Source organism: Mobula hypostoma, chromosome X1 (assembly GCF_963921235.1).
Source record: "Mobula hypostoma chromosome X1, sMobHyp1.1, whole genome shotgun sequence".
Lineage (NCBI taxonomy): Eukaryota > Metazoa > Chordata > Chondrichthyes > Myliobatiformes > Myliobatidae > Mobula > Mobula hypostoma.
In genome coordinates this window covers 59612714-59629582 of record NC_086128.1, presented here as the reverse complement: position 1 = coordinate 59629582, position 16869 = coordinate 59612714, and the positions used below count along the sequence as shown (strand labels likewise).

The 16869-nt window shown below is 43.2% G+C and overlaps 1 protein-coding gene across 4 annotated transcripts in view; it reads right to left on the bottom strand.

Moving 5' to 3' along the window:
* LOC134340331 (rho GTPase-activating protein 23-like) overlaps window positions 1-16869 on the bottom strand; it is a 490201-nt gene that overhangs the window by 187100 nt on the left and 286232 nt on the right. For 3 of the 4 annotated variants that reach the window (XM_063037438.1, XM_063037439.1, XM_063037437.1), the window contains exon 2: window positions 11868-12047. In XM_063037438.1, the coding sequence (XP_062893508.1) occupies window positions 11868-12047 (180 nt within the window). Of the gene's footprint in view, window positions 1-11867; window positions 12048-16869 lie in introns of those variants that run through there. The other variant, XM_063037440.1, reaches the window with a different exon arrangement.

Here is a 16869-nt window from a genome sequence, read left to right as displayed (position 1 = left end):
TTCCTCCATGATCTCTTCAGCCACCTCTTTCAGAACTCTGGGGTTCATCATCTGGTCCAGGTGACTTATCTACCAAGAACCATCTCTCCTGTTATGGTAACTTCACGCACTTCATGGCCCTTGACACCATACTGCTAGTGTTGTCCACAGTGAAGACTGATGCAAAATACTTATTCAATTCATCTGCCATTTCATTGTCCCCCATTACTACTTCTCCAGCATCGTTTTCCAGCGGTCTGATATTCACTCTCGCCTCTCTTTTATGTATCTGAAGAAACTTTCGGTATTCTCTTTAATATTATTGGCTAGCTTACTTTCACATTCCATCTTCATCTTCTTGATGACTTCTTAGTTGCCTTCTGTTGGTTTTTAAAAGCTTCCCACTCCTCTAACTTCCCACTAACTTTTGTTCTATTATGTGCCCTCTCTTTGGCTTTTATGTTGGCTTTGACTTCTCTTGTTAGCCACAGTTGTGTCATATTTTCTTTGAATACTTCTTCCTCTTTGGGTTGTATATATCCTGTGCCTTCTGAATTGCTTCCAGAAATTCCAGCCATTGTTGTTCTGCTGTCATTCCTGTCAGTGTTCTTTTCCAATCAATTCTGGCCAACTCCTCTCTCATGCCTCTGTAATTCCCTTTACTCAACTGTAATACTGATACATCTGACTTTAGCTTCTTCTTCTCAAATTTTAGTGTGAATTCAATCATATTATGATCAATTTCCCCTAAGGGCTCTTTTACCTTAAACTCTCTTATCTGGTTCATTGCACAACACCCAGTTCAGAACAGAGGATCCTCTAGTGGGCTCAACCTTGAACTGCTCTAAAAAGCTATCTCGTAGGCACTCTAGATATTCCCCCCTCCTGTAATCCAGCACCAACCTGCTTTCCCAATCTACCTGCATACTGAAGTCCCCAATGACTGTTGTAACAATGCCCTTTTGGCATGCATTTTCTATCTCTCGTTGTCATTTGTAGACTACATCCTTCCAACTGTTTGGGGGTCTATATACAACTCCCATCAGGGTCTTTTCATCCTTGCAGTCCCTTAGCTCTACCCACAACAATTCTACACCTTCCGACCCTTGTCACCACTTTCTAATGATTTGATATTATTTTTTACCAACAGAGCCACCCCATCCCCTCTGCGTTCCTGCTTATTCTTTTGATACAATGTGTATCCTTGGACATTAAGCTCCCTGCTGTAATCTTTCAGCCTTCTTTTAAAACACAAAGATAGAGAGGGCAGGGCATGGGATTACAGAGGAAATCAGGGGAGGATTAAAGAAAACATGACCCTATCTTTATTCTAATGAAAAGATCCAGTAGTACTGAATTCTTTTTCATTTCAAAATAGGCTTTATACATAAAAAATATTTACAAGAATAAACGTGCATTGCCTTTCCACTCTTACATTCATAGCCAATGCTTTCAGTACCATTCGATTACATTTCTTAAAACCAATAGCACCATTGCCACTCATGTGACCCCCCCTGGGGCGGTACACTACTGCAATAGTTGAGGGGCTTCCTCACCCAATCTGGCCCCTCCCTTAGCAGTAGCGGAAGAACCCTATACTATGGTCCCTCCCCAGTTCAAAGTTCAAAGTAAATGTATCATCTAATTACATATATGTCACTGTATACTACCTCAACATTCATTTTTGTGCAAGCATTCACAGTAAAACAGAAAAACTTTAGAGTCAATGCAAAACTACACACAAAGAATGACAAATAACGTGCATAAGAAGACAAACTGTGCAAAAAATAGATAGAAAGATAGATGAAAGATAGAAAGATAAATAAAGGTAGAAAGATAGATGAAAAACAGGTAGATAGATAGATGGATAGATAGATTAAAAATAGATAGATGATAGATGAAAATAGATAATACTGAGTCCTTGAAATTGAGTCTATAGGTTGTGGAATCAATTCATAGTTGAAGTGAGTGAAATTATCTCCACTGGTTCAAGAGCCTAATGGTTGAGGGGTAATAACTGTTCCTGAACCTGGTGGTGTGTATCCCGAGGCTCCTGTACCTCTTTCCTGATGGTTGAGGGGTGATAACTGTTCCTGAACCTGGTGGTGTGGGTTCTGAGGCTCCTATACCTCCTCCCTGATGGTTGAGGGGTAATAATTGTTCCTGAACCTGGTGGTGTGTATCCCGAGGCTCCTGTACCTCTTTCCTGATGGTTGAGGGGTAATAACTGTTCCTGAACCTGGTGGTGTGTATCCCGAGGCTCCTGTACCTCCTTCCTGATGGTTGAGGGATAATAACTGTTCCTGAACCTGGTGGTGTGTATCCCGAGGTTCCTGTACCTCCTTCCTGATGGTTGAGGGGTAATAACTGTTCCTGAACCTGGTGGTGTGTATCCCGAGGCTCCTGTACCTCCTTCCTGATGGTTGAGGGGTAATAATTGTCCCTGAACCTGGTGGTGTGTATCCCGAGGCTCCTGTACCTCCTTCCTGATGGTTGAGGGATAATAACTGTTCCTGAACCTGGTGGTGTGTATCCCGAGGTTCCTGTACCTCCTTCCTGATGGTTGAGGGGTAACAACTGTCCCTGAACCTGGTGGTGTGTATCCCGAGGTTCCTGTACCTCCTTCCTGATGATCGAGGGGTAATAACTGTTCCTGAATCTGGTGGTGTGGGTCCTGAGACTCCTGTACCTCCTTCCGAATGGTTGCAGCAAGAAGAGAGAGGAGAGCATTCAGCAGTACTGAATGGATTACAAACCAAAATGTAATTCCGCCAAATCTGATGATGGATGGCTATGCAACTTCAGCTGGAACTACACAAGTCCATTCTCTTTAAACTGCAACGAACTAAGCAAAGAGGCTGATCCAGGAAAAACCAGGATGGGAGATCAATAAAGATTTTACTGGATACCAAGGTTTCTCAGTCATCACTCTGACCTAGAAGACCCAAAGACCCAACTTCAAAACAAATGTAAAAATATTTTAAATGAACCACTTAAGCTTTTAACTCTGCTGACAGAACCAATTCATTTGTCCTGATTTTACAGAGCTGTAGCTATTGTGAGCAGTGGGAGCCAGCAGCTTGCTCTGCAGTCTGCTTCACCCTATACCCTGCTTGCCTAGCATTTCGGGTCCATGGTCTAATCTAAACACTTATTCTGTCAGCAAATATTCTCAAACTTAGTCATGAACTTTACTGAGCAGGTCAGTGCACTGACAATATTTTTAGTCAACTTCATTACCAGAGCAGGAGCAGATCATCAAGTCTTTCAAGTTTGGCCTGTCATGTAATATGATCATGGCCGACCTATGCTAGCTTTAACTTGTCTTTTGTGTCATTTCTCCACACGCCTCAATTCTTCGATCTATCAAATTTTTATCCACCTCCATTCTAAGTACTTCTAATGCTCCAGTGGCAAGGTGGACATACATCTCTACCAAAGGAGGTGTTAGACTCTCCTTCCCTCTGCTAGCCTGCAGGTCACCCTTGGGCAAGGTGTAGCACCTGCTTATCTCACCCCCCCCCCACCCGATCAGGGTCACGTGAAGCTGTGGGAGCAGGTGGTGGATGGTCATATGAGCAGCTGGTGTTCATTGACTATAGCTCAGCATTTAATATGATCATTCCCACAATCCTGATTGAGAAGTTACAGAACCTGGGCCTCTGTACCTCCCTCTGCATTTGGATCCTCGACTTCCTATCTGGAAAACCACAACCTGTGCAGACTGGTGATAACATCTCCTCCTCACTGACGATCAACACTGGTGCACCTCAGGGGTGTGTGCTTAGCCCACTGCTCTACTCTCTCTATACCCATGTCTGTATGGGTAGGCATAACTCAAATACCATCTATAAATTTGCTGATGATACAACCATTGTTGGAAGAATCTCAGGTGGAACGAGAGGACGTACAGGAGTGAGATATGCCAACTAGTGGAGTGGTGTCGCGGCAACAACCTGGCACTCAACGTCAGTAAGACGAAAGAGCTGTTTGTGGACTTCAGGAAGGGTAAGACGAAGGAACACATACCAATCCTCATAGTGGGATCAGAAGTGGGGAGAGTGAGCAGTTTCAAGTCTCTAGATGACAAGTTCTCTGAGGATCTAATCTGGTTCCAACATATCGATGCAGTTATAAAGAAGGCAAAACAGTGACTATACTTCATTAGTTTGAAGAGATTTGGCATGTCAACAAATAAACTCAAAAACTTCGATAGATATACCGTGGAGAACATTCTGACAGGCTGCATCACTGTCTGATATGGGGGGTGGGGGGGCGGTGCTACTGCACAGGACTGAAAGAGGCTGCAGAGGGTTGCAAATTTAGTTGACTCCATCTTGGGTAGTAGCCTACAAAGTACACAGGACATCTTCAAGGAGCAGAGTCTCAGAAAGGCAGCATCCATTATTAAGGACCTCCAGCACCCAGGGCATGCCCTTTTCCCACTGTTACCATCTGGTAGGAGGTACAGAAGGCTGAAGGCACACACTCAGCGATTCAGGAACAGCTTCTTCCCCTCTGCCTTCCGATTTCTGAATGGACATTGAACCCATGAACACTACCTCACTTTTTAAATATATATTATTTCTGTTTTTTTGTATGATTTTAAATCTATTCATTATACATATATTGTAATTGATTTACTTACTTATTTTTTCCCCTCCTTCTTCTATATTATGTATTGCATTGAACCGCTGCTGCTAAGTTAACACATTTCATGACACATGCGGGTGATAATAAACCTGATTCTGATTCTGACTCTGATCTGCTGGGCAAAGAATTTCTCCACCTTCCAGTAATTTTCTGGAAACTGTCGCCAGCGATAAATGGCAATGTATCATAGGCAGCTGACAAAATTACCAGTCAATCTTCTAGAATCTAGAAGGGTTTCCAACCTTTTTTTTGCCAATGAGCATAACCATGAACCAAGCGAACTGTAGACCCCAGGTTGGGAACCCCTGTAAAATATATCTCTTCATCTGAACTGTGATTGCTGCAGTCTGCAGCTTGTAATTACCCTTTTAAAGATGTACTTCTGAACCAACTAAACAATCTAGAGCTTTTGCAATCTCCTGGGGTTTAAGTAAATTAGACTCTCAAGAGTGCCGAGGCAGCCATCGCTGAGGATGGATGCTGTGTCGATGCCTAACGGCACATGAACTCATGGTCAGCTCCATTACTTCACTCACACCAATTAAAGCGTCGAGTAAGATTAAAATAATCATGCACGAGAGTTTAAACAAACAGACGTTCAGCGCCAACTGCCTGTTTTTGACCAGTCTGCCTCTCCTGTCGTGTGGGAAGTGCAGGAGTCTTGGGTCCCACACCGCCAGGTTCAGGAGCAGTTGTTGCCCTGCAGCCATTGGGCTCTTGAACATGTTTCACTCTCTAGAGCACTGAGCGGGCTCTGCAGCTTTGGACGCACTTTAGAAACTCTGCAGTTCATGTCCCGTATGTTTTTGTTTACTTTTTTTAAACTATTTGAGCGGTTTAAGATGGCAATACCGAAGACATGCAACAGGTAGTTCAAAAGCAAAGGAATTTGATTAAAACCATTATTAATAACACTTTTTTGAAGTAAATTGTGGTAAACTGTCACCGCAAACAATGAAGAAGCGAGCGAAGGCAAAGCGAGTTCACAGGATGTGCCCTGCTGGTGCGCTGCAAAATCTACGCAATTGGAGTTGAAGCTGTGCTGCTTGGAGTGAACGATTCAGAGGGTAGAAGACAGGATAGAGGAGTTCCAATGCCCGCTCAACTAACCCAACTACAAAGGTGGATCGCCCTAAGCGCTAAGCGAAATTGGAGAGGTCAAAATCCAGGTCCAAAGCAAGTCGCTGGGCAGTGTATTCAAGGCCCAGAATGACTCGTCGCAGCGAGGCCCAGGTCCTAATGCGAGATACAATCCACTGTTTGGATCATCTAAATGCTGACCCATATAGACTGGGAAGGCAGGGTGTCAAGAGTTGGACAAGGCTGGATTGCTCTTGATACTGAGCTGGTCTGGAGAGGCCAAGAATGGCTTCTTCGACAGCGAAATCTAGGTCAGGATAATTTGCCAGCAGCAGGGCCAGGTCCTAGTGCGAGGTTCAGATAATTTAAACACCAGCCCAGATAGACTGGGGCTTCTCTTTCTGCAATGCTAAGGCTGTGAGACTGCCCCCCGGCTGCTGTGCTTTGTGTCTGCGAACTTTGCGGCAATTTGCCCCACTAATATGATGAAGTGAATACCGAGGCTTTGGGCCTACTCTGGGGATTTGGATCTAAGGACTCAGTTTGGTTCGGAATCTATTCTTCATATGATTCATTTTGTGCTAATTTTTTAAATTGGATTCTTTCAGGTTCTTTGCTTTGCGACTGCCTGTAAGAAAACAAATCTTAAGGTTGTATAATTTATAAATTTTTTTTATAATAATGCACCTTGAAACTTTGATTTGATCAAGGTGCTTTAGCGCTGAACTGGCTCCATGGCTGTGGACTCACTTTCGGGACTCTGCGGTTAATATTCTGTGTGTTATTTGTTTACTTTTATATTTTTTATATGATTTGTTCTTTTTTCACACATTGTCTGTTTGACGGTCTTTGTTGTGCGGATTTTTTAATGGGTTCTATAGTGTTTCCTTTTTTTGTGGCTATCTGCAAGAAGGCAAATCTCAAGGATCTCAAGGTTGCATACAGCATACATGTTTTGATAATCTATGCAGTTTGAACTTTGAGCTTTCTCTCTCCTTTTCTATTCCCCATGCTAGTTCCCCTCTCACCCACCCATCACTTCTCTCTGGTGACTTTCTTCCTTCACTTTCTCCCATGGTTCACTGTCCTATCTGATCAGATCAGATTCCTTCTTCAACCACCCACCTTCCCCGTCACCTGACCTCACCTATCACCTGCCTGCCAGCTTGTCCTCCTTCCTCTTACCCCCACCTTCTTATTTTGGGTTCTGACCCCTTCCTTTCCAGTCCTGATGAAGGGTCTCAGCCTGAAACATCAACTGCTTATTCCTTTCCATAGATGCTACTGACCCGCTGAGTTCTTCAGACTTTTTGTGTGTGTTACTAAAGAATTTCAGATTCACCACCTCCTGAGAGAGGAAATTTTGACATTCCTAGGTTTTCAATGACAGAACCCTTAACTTAAATTTATGCTCCCTTGTTCAAATCTCTCACGCCAGCAAAAATATCCCAACATCTGGGTGCTCCAGTTTCCTCCCACATTAGTCAATTAACTGGTCGTTGTTCTGTCATTAGGCTAGGGTTAAATAGGTGGGTTGCTGGGTGGTGCGGCTTGATGGGTCGGAAGCACCTGTTCTGTGCTCTATCTCTAAATAAACAAAAATAAATGAAGTAATTTCTCCCGCACTCCAAAAAATACAGAGACGAGGTGGAATTTCTTTAACCAGAGGGTGGTGAATCTGTGGAACTCACTGCTACAGATGGCTATGGAAACCAGCTTATTGGACATATTTAAAGCGGAGGTTGGCAGGTAAGTTCTTGATTAGTAATGGTGTCAAAGATTACAGGGAGAAGGCAGGAGAGTGGGGTTGAAAGGGATAATAAACCAGCCATAATGGAATGGTGGAGCAGACCGGAATGGCCTAATTCTGCTTCTGTGTCTTATGTTCTAAGTTTTCTCTACAGAACTAATTTTTCAGCCTGAAGTTCAGCCAGAATTTTGCAAGATAGTACCAGCAACCAATGCGATTAACAGCGCCGTTGTACAGACAATTCATAAAACTACTTCTTTTTCTCCTTCTTCTTTTAAATATACTTCTACTACTAATCTGTGTGTAATTGGAGCCTGTAATTATATTTTGATAATGTGTTTTTGGGCCGGCTGAGCAATCTGGCACTTTGCTGTATCCGAGGGAGTTTGGCGCGGTTGAGAATGGAGTATGCCTAATGGCAGAGCGCAAACCTATGATCAGCTCCAATTCTCAACCAACTCACCGATCAAAGCATCGGGCAAGATTGAAATCAACAAAGATGAGAGCGGAAGGCAAGCAGGTGCTCAGCGCCGTCTGCCTGCATTTGACCAGCCTCCCTCTCCCTCTCGCTTGCTGCTGCCAGAGGAAGGTGCAGGAGCCTTGGGTCTTCAGCAAGATTCGATTGGCTCGATTTGTGGATTGCACTCACTTTTAGAGGACTATGCAGTTCATATCATATGTGTTTCTGGTTTCTCTTTTTTTATTGCTATTTTGCGTGATTTTGATTGGGGATGAAAGGCTCTGCAGCCTGCAGTCAACGAATGACACAGTGCTAAACTGAACTAAACTGAACAGTCCTTGACTGCTTCAAGGACCCTGCAATTTAATGTTTAATATTTTGTGTGTTATTTGTTCGTTTTTTGCCATTTGCGCGATTTGTTCTTTTTTTCATGCGTTGGGTGTTTGATGTTTTCTTTGAACAGGTTCCATGGTGTTTCTTTGTTTGGTGGCTGTCTGTGGGAAGATGCATCTCAGGTTTGTATACTGCATACATACATTAATAATCAATGTACTTTGACTTTTAAAATTATTTCATTCCATATGAATACAAGTAGTGCAAAGGTGAAAATTCCCAAGCTAGGAGTTAAATCATAAATGTAATACTGAAGCCACAATATGACAAAAAGTACTTTGAAAATCCCATCAGTAGTTAGAAACCGGTGAACTGTAACATAACACCCATTACATCATTTCACAGATAGTTCTCGTGTTCACCATTCAGCAGGGCTATTTGACTTTAGACAATGGCCAGCGATAATCAAATACAAAAGATCAAGGACATAGATCCCTCTGAATACTCGTTGGACTAGAAAGATTAAACTATTGAATGTTGCACCCTGAAGACTGCTAATTAGTACAGGGAAAGAAAAATGTTTGTGGGAATGGTGAACTATTTTGCTCTGCATAAAAGACACTGAAAAAAGTAAGAGACTACATGGTGTTTCTAACAGCTGTTATCTATTGGCATTCTTGAGAAGTCCTTAGCTGTTAGTTAGGGAGACTCTGCAGATTCAGTACTCTACAGCAGAAAATACAAACTTCTGGAGGAAGTCAGCGGGTCAAGCAGCACCTGTGAAGGCAAAGGGATAGCTGACATTTTATATGGCTAGACCAGTTCTGTTTTATGCCAATGGTAATGCCCAGGATGTTGATAGTAGGGGATTCAGTGATGGTGATGCCACTGAATGTCAAGGGACGATGGTTACAGCCTCTCTTGTTGAAGATGGTCATTGCCTGGCACTTGTGTGGCTCAACTGTTACTTGTCACTTGTCAGCGCAAGTCTGGATATTGTCCAGGTCCTGCTGCATCTGGGTATGAACTGCTTCACTATCTGAGGAATCATGGATGGTGCAGAACATTGTGCAGTAATCTGCGAACATTCCCACTTCTGACCTTATGACGGCAGGAAGGTCATTGATGAAGCAGCTGAAGATGGTTGGTCCTAGGACATTTCCCTGAGGAACTCCTGCAGTGATGTCCTGAGGATGAGATGATTGACCTCCAACCACCTCAACCATCTTCCTTTGTGTCAGGTATGATTCCAACCAGTGGAGGGTTTTCCCCCTAATTCCCATTGACTCTATTTTAGCTAGGGCACCTTGGTGCCTTTCTCAGTCAAATGCTGCCTTGATGTCGAGGGCTATCACTCTCACCTCACCGCTGGTACTTAGCTCTTCGGACCAAGGAGGTGATGAGGTCAGGAGCTGAGTGCCCTTGACGGAACCCAAACTGGGCATCGGTAAGCAGGTTATTGGCCAGTAGGTGCTGCATGATCACACTGTTGATAACCCCTTCCATTCCTTTGCTGATGATTGAGAGTAGGCTGATAGGGTGGTAATTGGCTGGGTTGGAGTTGTCCTGTTTTTTGTGTACGGGACATACTGGACAGTTTTCCACATTGCTGGGTAGATGCCGGTGTTGTAGCTGTACTGGAACAGCTTGGCTAGTGACGCAGCAAATTCTGGAGCACAAGTCTTCAGGACTATTGCCGGGATTTTGTCTGGGCTCATAGCCTTCACTGTATCCAGTGCTTTCAGCCATTTCTTGACATCACGTGGAGTGAATCGGACTGGCTGCATACTGACATCTGTGATGCTGGGGACTTCTGGAGGAGGCCGAGCTGGATCATCTACTCAGCACTTCTGACTGAAGACTGCTGCTAATGCCTGAACATGGCAGGACTACAGAGCTTGGATCTGATCTGCTGGTTGTGGGACCACTTAGCCCTGTCTATTACTTGCTGCTTTAGCATGCAGGTATCCTGTATTGTGGCTTCACCGGGGTGACACCTCATATTGAGGCTTGCCTGGTGTTGTTCTCGGCATGACCTCCTGCACTCTTCATTGAACCAGGGTTAAGAGCAAGTTTATTGGTGGTAATGTTACAGTGGGGAATATGTTGGGCCATGAGGTTACAGATTGTAGTTGAGTACAATTCTGCTGCTGCTGATGGCCCACAGCGCCTCACAGCTACCCAGATTTGGGCTGCTAGATCTGTTTGAAGTCTATCCCATTTAGCACAGTGGTAGCGCCACACAATGCGGCTGAGGGTTTCTTCAATGTGGAGATGGGATTTAGTCTCCACAATTACTGTGCGGTGGTCACTTCTACCAATGCTATCATGGACAGATGCTTCCATGGCAGGCAGGTTGGTGAGAATGAGGTCGTGTGTGTTTTTCCCTCACCGCCTGCTGTAGTCCCAGTCTAGTAGCCATGTCCAGTAGGACCCGACCAGCTCGGTCTGTGGTGGTACTACTGAGCCACTCTTGGCGATGGACATTGAAGTCCCGCACCCAGAGTACATTCGGTGCGCTTCCCACCCTCAATGCCTCCTCCAAGAGCTGCTCCACATGGAGAAGTACTGATTCATCAGCTGAGGGAGGATGGGACATGGTAATCAGCAAGAGGTTTCCTTGCCCATGTTTAACCTGGTACCATGAGACCTCATGGGGTCCAGAGTCAATGTTGAGAGTTGCCAGGAGAACTCCCTCTCTACTGTATACCACAGTGCCATCACCTCTGTTATGTCTGTCCTGCCGATGAGACAGTACATACCCAGGAATGGTGATGGTGGAGTCCAAAATGTTAACCATAAGGTATGATTCTGTCAGTACAACTATGTCAGCCTGTTGTTTGACTAGTCTGTGAGGCAGCCCTCCCAACTTTGGCACAAGCCCCCAGATGTTAGTAAGGAGGACTTTGCAGGGTCAACAGAGCTGGTTTTGCCATTGTCGTTTCCAGTGCCTCGGTTGATGCCAGGTTATCCTTCCGGGTTCATTCCTTATTATTTTCTTTTTCTCAGAGGGTATTTAAGAGTCAACCACACTGCTGTGGGGCTGGAGTCACATACAGGCCAGACCAGGTAAGGACGGCAGGATTCCTTACCCTAAAGGACATTAGCGAACCAGATGGGTTTTTACAACAATCGACATAGTTTCATAAATTCAAATTCACCATCTGCCATGGTGGGATTTGAACTCATATCCCCAGCGTATAACTAGGTGTCTGGATTACTGATCCAGTGGTAATTACCACTATGCCAAATCTCCCCTGTCAGAGGTAAGTTCTTTACACAGAGAGTGGTGGGTGCGTGGAACACCCTGTCAGGGGTGGTAGTAGAGGCAGATTAAGAAGCTCTTAAGATAGGTACATGGAAGATAGAAAAATGGAGGGCTAAGTTGGAGGGAAGGGTTAGATCGATCTTAGAGTAGATTAAACCATCAGCACAACATTGTGGGCCGAAGGGCCTGTACTATGCTGTAATGGTCTTATACATAGGGTCAAACATTGAATAGACTTCTTGATTCATTAAAAAATACAAAACTAGACAGTCCATTGTAAGCTAAACATTCCTATTCTAATATAAACAAGGAGATGCATTTTTATCTCTAAGAGCCAATTCTACCTTAAAGCTTGGATGCACAGCTGACTCTGGAGGGTAGACAATGAAGTGCCGCAATGTAAAACCAAACCCTTGAGAGTTCTTGTGAAGTAGCACAGTCTTTGGGCCAGGCCATGAAAATATTTCATCCTGCACCGTGTTAGCATTTTCACTGGGGGATCTCTCATCTTGCTGGCTTTTAGTCTGTAGAGGAAAACAGAGTAAAGTTAGTTAAAATAGAAGCAAACTATTGTTTTAAAAATGCGAGACATTTTATAGAAACTTTTTAAAGATATTCAACAAACTACTTTATATAACAAAATAAGCAAAGCTCTGTTTGGCATGGTAGTATAATAGTTATGACAATCACTTTACAGTGCCAGAGATCACCATTCGGGGATCAACTCCACTGCTAACTGTAAGGAGTTTGTATATTCTCCCTCTGAACACATATGTTTCCTTCCATATTCCAAAGATGTATGAGGCATAGTGGTTAGCACAATGCTATTAGAGTACCAGCAACCCAGGTTCACTTCCCACCGCTGTGTGTCAGAATTTTGTACACTCTCCCCATGTCTTTTCCTCCCACAGTCCAAAGACATACAGATGGGTCAGTGGGTTAATCGGTCACATGGGTGGAACTGGGTCGTTGAGCTGGAAGGGCCTGTTACCGTGCTGTATCTCTAAGTAAATAAACAAATACAAAGATAGATAGATGGATAGATAGATAAATAAATAAATAGGTGTGCAGTTCAGGATTGGTGCCAGAAGCATAGCGGCACTTGCGAGCTGCCCAGCACAATCCTCACCTGATTTGACACAAACACATTTCACTGTATGTTTCGATGTACATGTGACAAATAAGGCTAATCCTTAATCTTTCCCTTTCAGTCATACATTGGGAGCACTGTCCACACTGGAGCAGAGTTGATCCTTGGTGTCATCGAATCAAGGGAAAATAGAGCACAGAAAGAAGCCTTTCGACCCATCTAGCCATACCAAACCAAATAAGCTGCCAAGTCCCATTGACCTGCACCTGAACCATACTCCTCCATATCCTTGCCATCCATGTACCTATCCAAACTTCTCTTAGACATTGAAATCGAGTTTGCATGCATCACTTGTGCTGGCAGCTCATACCATTCTCACCACCCTCGTACATCTTTCTTGTAAGTAGGTGACCAAAACTGCACACAATACTCCAAATTAGGCCTCACCAACATCTTATAAAACTTCAACATGACATTCCATCTCCTGTACTCAACGTATTGATTTATGAAGGTCAATGAGCCACAAGCTTTCTTTACGACCATATCTACCTGTGACAGCACTTTCAATTAATTATGGACCTGTATTCCCAGATCCCTTTGTTCTACCACACTCCTCAGTGCCCGACCGTTTACTGTGTAAGACCTACCCTGGTTGGCCTACTGAAGTGCAACACCTTAGCACTTGCCTACATAAAATTACTTCTGCTATTTCTCAGCACATTTTTCCAGCTGGTCTCGATCCTGTTGGAAGTTCTGACTGTCTTCCTCGCTGTCCACTACACCCCCAATCTTGGTGTCATCTGCAAATTTGTTGATCCAGTTAACCACATAAATACAGTTACCTAGAAATTTATCTCTTTGTGGCAATAGCTGATCTACATAGTAACGTGAGCATTTGGACTTAAATTTCAAAGGAATAAATGTCAGAGCTAGAGTACAGTATATCACATAACTGCTACTATATTGCCCAATTACTGCTGCCAATTGGAGATGGATTATTAAGTAACAGTACTGTACATATATTCTACTAATCTAGTTATTTAGATAATGTTTTGTAGAAGGCTAAGTCATCCAAATAACACAAAACTCTGTGATAATAATCTGGGTATAATGTGGCAGGATAGAGATAAGTCTCCACCAAAGGAGGTGTAAGGTGCTCCTTCCCTCTGCTAGCCTGCAGGTTACCCTTGGGCAAGGTGTAGCACCTGCTTAGCCCCACCTCCCCCGGATCAGGGTCAGGTGAAGCCGTGGGAGCAGGTGGTGGATGGTCGTATGAGCAGCCGGTGCAGATTACAAGTCCTGGTTATCTGACCACCTACACCAGGCAGACAATCTCTGAAGAGTATTGATAATGGCTGGGGTCACCCGTCTTGTAAAGACACTGCCCAGAAAAAGGCAATGGCAAACCATTTTTGTGGAAAAATTTGCCAAGAACAATCATGGTCATGGAAAGACCATGATCGCCTACTTCATACGACATGGCCCATAATGAGCAAAAATGGAGCATTATTTAGATTAGATTAGATTTAGAACAGGTTAGTTTAAATTTTGCAATGAAATACAATAATACTCACGCAAAAACTGTTCTGGGTAAAACATTACTTTCTGGTTAAATAGACTGACTGAAAGTATAGCAGATGTAAGTACTGTAGTAAACTGTAATATCTCATGATAACAAGTATTTTCCTGTCTTTCACTTCTGTTTAAAGAGAGATTAGCCTTATTTGTAGCAAGTGCAGCGGAACATACAGTGAAGTGCAGCGTTTTGCAACAGATCAAATCAGCAAGAATAAGCTGGGGACAGTCTGTAAGTGTTGCCACACTTCTGGCATCAACATAGTACCCCATAACTCACAAACCCTAACCCACGTGTCTTTTGTGGAAGGAAACCAAAGCATGCAGAGGAAACCCACACAGTCATGGGGAGAATATACAAACTCCTTACAGAGAGTGGCGGGAATTGAACCCTGATTAGTAATCACTGTAATGTGATTGTGCTAATCGCTAGGTGCTGTTTGCTCTACTTGGTGGAAAGGGCTAGGAAATAAACGTTGGCACAAGTTGAACTGGTGTCAAAGATCACCCATTTAAGAACATCCTTAGTGTTTCAGAAATACTATGCAAATGCAAATTGATATGGAAATAAGCCAAACTCTGTTTGAACTTGGTTGGGGGGGGGGGTCACGATTTTAAAGCAGAAAGCAAATATCTGCAAGACCAAACAAAAAATTAAATATGCTGCAAGAACAAAGCTCAAAGCACATTTATCATCAAGGTATGTATACTTTAGACAACATTGAGATATGTCTCCTTGAGGGCAGCCACAAAACAAAGAAACCCAGTAGAACCCACTGAATAGAAGACTGTCAAACACCCAATGTGCAAAAAATAAAACAAATCATGCAAACAATAAAAAGGAAGCAAATATCATTCAGAACTAAAGTTCATGAAAGTGAATCTACAGCCGCAAGCCAGTCGCCACTGCAGCTGGTCCAGGAGCCTGATAGCTGCAGGCCACAGCCTCACAGCTCAGTGCAGAGACAAGTAAAGCTTGCTGAGCAGCGAACTGAACATGGACCCTGCCACCCTGACCCGGCACTTAAATTGGCCAAACATTGGGTCATTCCTCACTCCTGTATCTGGGCCCTGCTGCTTCAATACACTCTTGGACCTAGGCCATGCTGCCTCGATTCGGCCTGTACTCGACCTTTCTAATTTGGCCTGGCACTTTATGGGGCAAACATCAGCTTGTTCCTCACACTCGGGCCCCTGCCCTGCCATCTCAGTTCGGCCCGTACATGCAATGCCGCAACCATCCTGCATCTTTGAGACTTCAATTCACACCACAAAAATGCCAGGTCATACAAATGGTTCAAAAGCTCAACTCCAAAAGGGAAGTTACAGGCTATTGACTGCAGCAATCTTTTTCCAGAAAAATTGTGATTAATAGAGTAGTTAGCAGTTTAGTTCGCTGCCAGAAAGTCGTCGTTGTGTTTCACCAGCGCCATCTTAAACCATTAGGTTACTAACAGTATTAGCAATAAATTAATGCAGCTGCTACTTTTACAGGTAAAAGTAAACTACAACAACTTGTATTCAAAGTTCAAAGTAAATTTATTATCAAAGTATGTACATGTCACCATGCACAACCTTTCTTGCAGGCAATAACACTGTAGAACAAAGAAATATAATAGATCATTGAAAAACTACACAAGACTGACAAGCAACTAATGTGCAAAAGAAGATAATCTGCGCACATACAAAAAATATAGTTGATTCCAGTTAATTGGGACACATCGGGACCAGTATATTTTGGCCCAATTAAGTGGCTTCCTCAATTAGCCGAAGTTTCATGGAAATTGTTAAAATGGTATATAAAAAAGACAAACTACTGTTTAACTGAGTAACAAATTACGTATTTATATGAAAAACAGAACAAATTGGAACACCACCAATACTACTACAGTTCTATAAAACTGTGTATTAGTTCCTAATAGTTATTGACAGAGGAATTCATCCAGTGTACGCTACCCTGTCTTTTGATTGACTGTAAATGAACAAAATCAGTGCAGACACCTAGTACAGATAATGGACTGCCTTTATACAATGCCTTTGACGATTGCATCCTCCATATCTTCATTTTCATTGTCACATTCAAGATGATTGTCAATACCCTGCAATTCTTAAAAGTTCCTCACTTGTTGAAGTAATGAATTAGTTTCATTTTCATTCCCGGCCGTTTCTGGCATCTCCAAGCCTGAATTCTTGAAACCACAGTGAGCAAAACAGTAGCAGTTGTCCTACTGCTTATTTCTCGCCAACTATTAGTGACAAAAATCACTGCTTTTTGAACATAAACACACGCAACTCGCTATGTAATATCCGTTCGCTCTAAACACAGTGTAGTGTCTAATGGCCACACAAGTTCACATGACTGATGCTAGTTAGAAACTGTTCAGCAACAGTCTCCTGTCCCAATTAAGTGGCATAGTGTCCCAAATAAACAAAGGGAATCCTGGCTATTTTCTCAGTTAGATTTTGTTCTTTAAAGAGTTGGCCCAAATAAGTGGCTGCCCTGATTAACTAATAGCCCAATTAACGAGAATCCACTGTATATATAAGCAAACAAACAAATAAGTACTACTGAGAACATGAGTTGTAGAGTCCTTGAAAATGAATCCATAGGGTGTGGAATCAAGAGTTGAAGTGACTAAACAAAACCAAATAAACTGCAAGTACCAACAGTATTAGCCCAT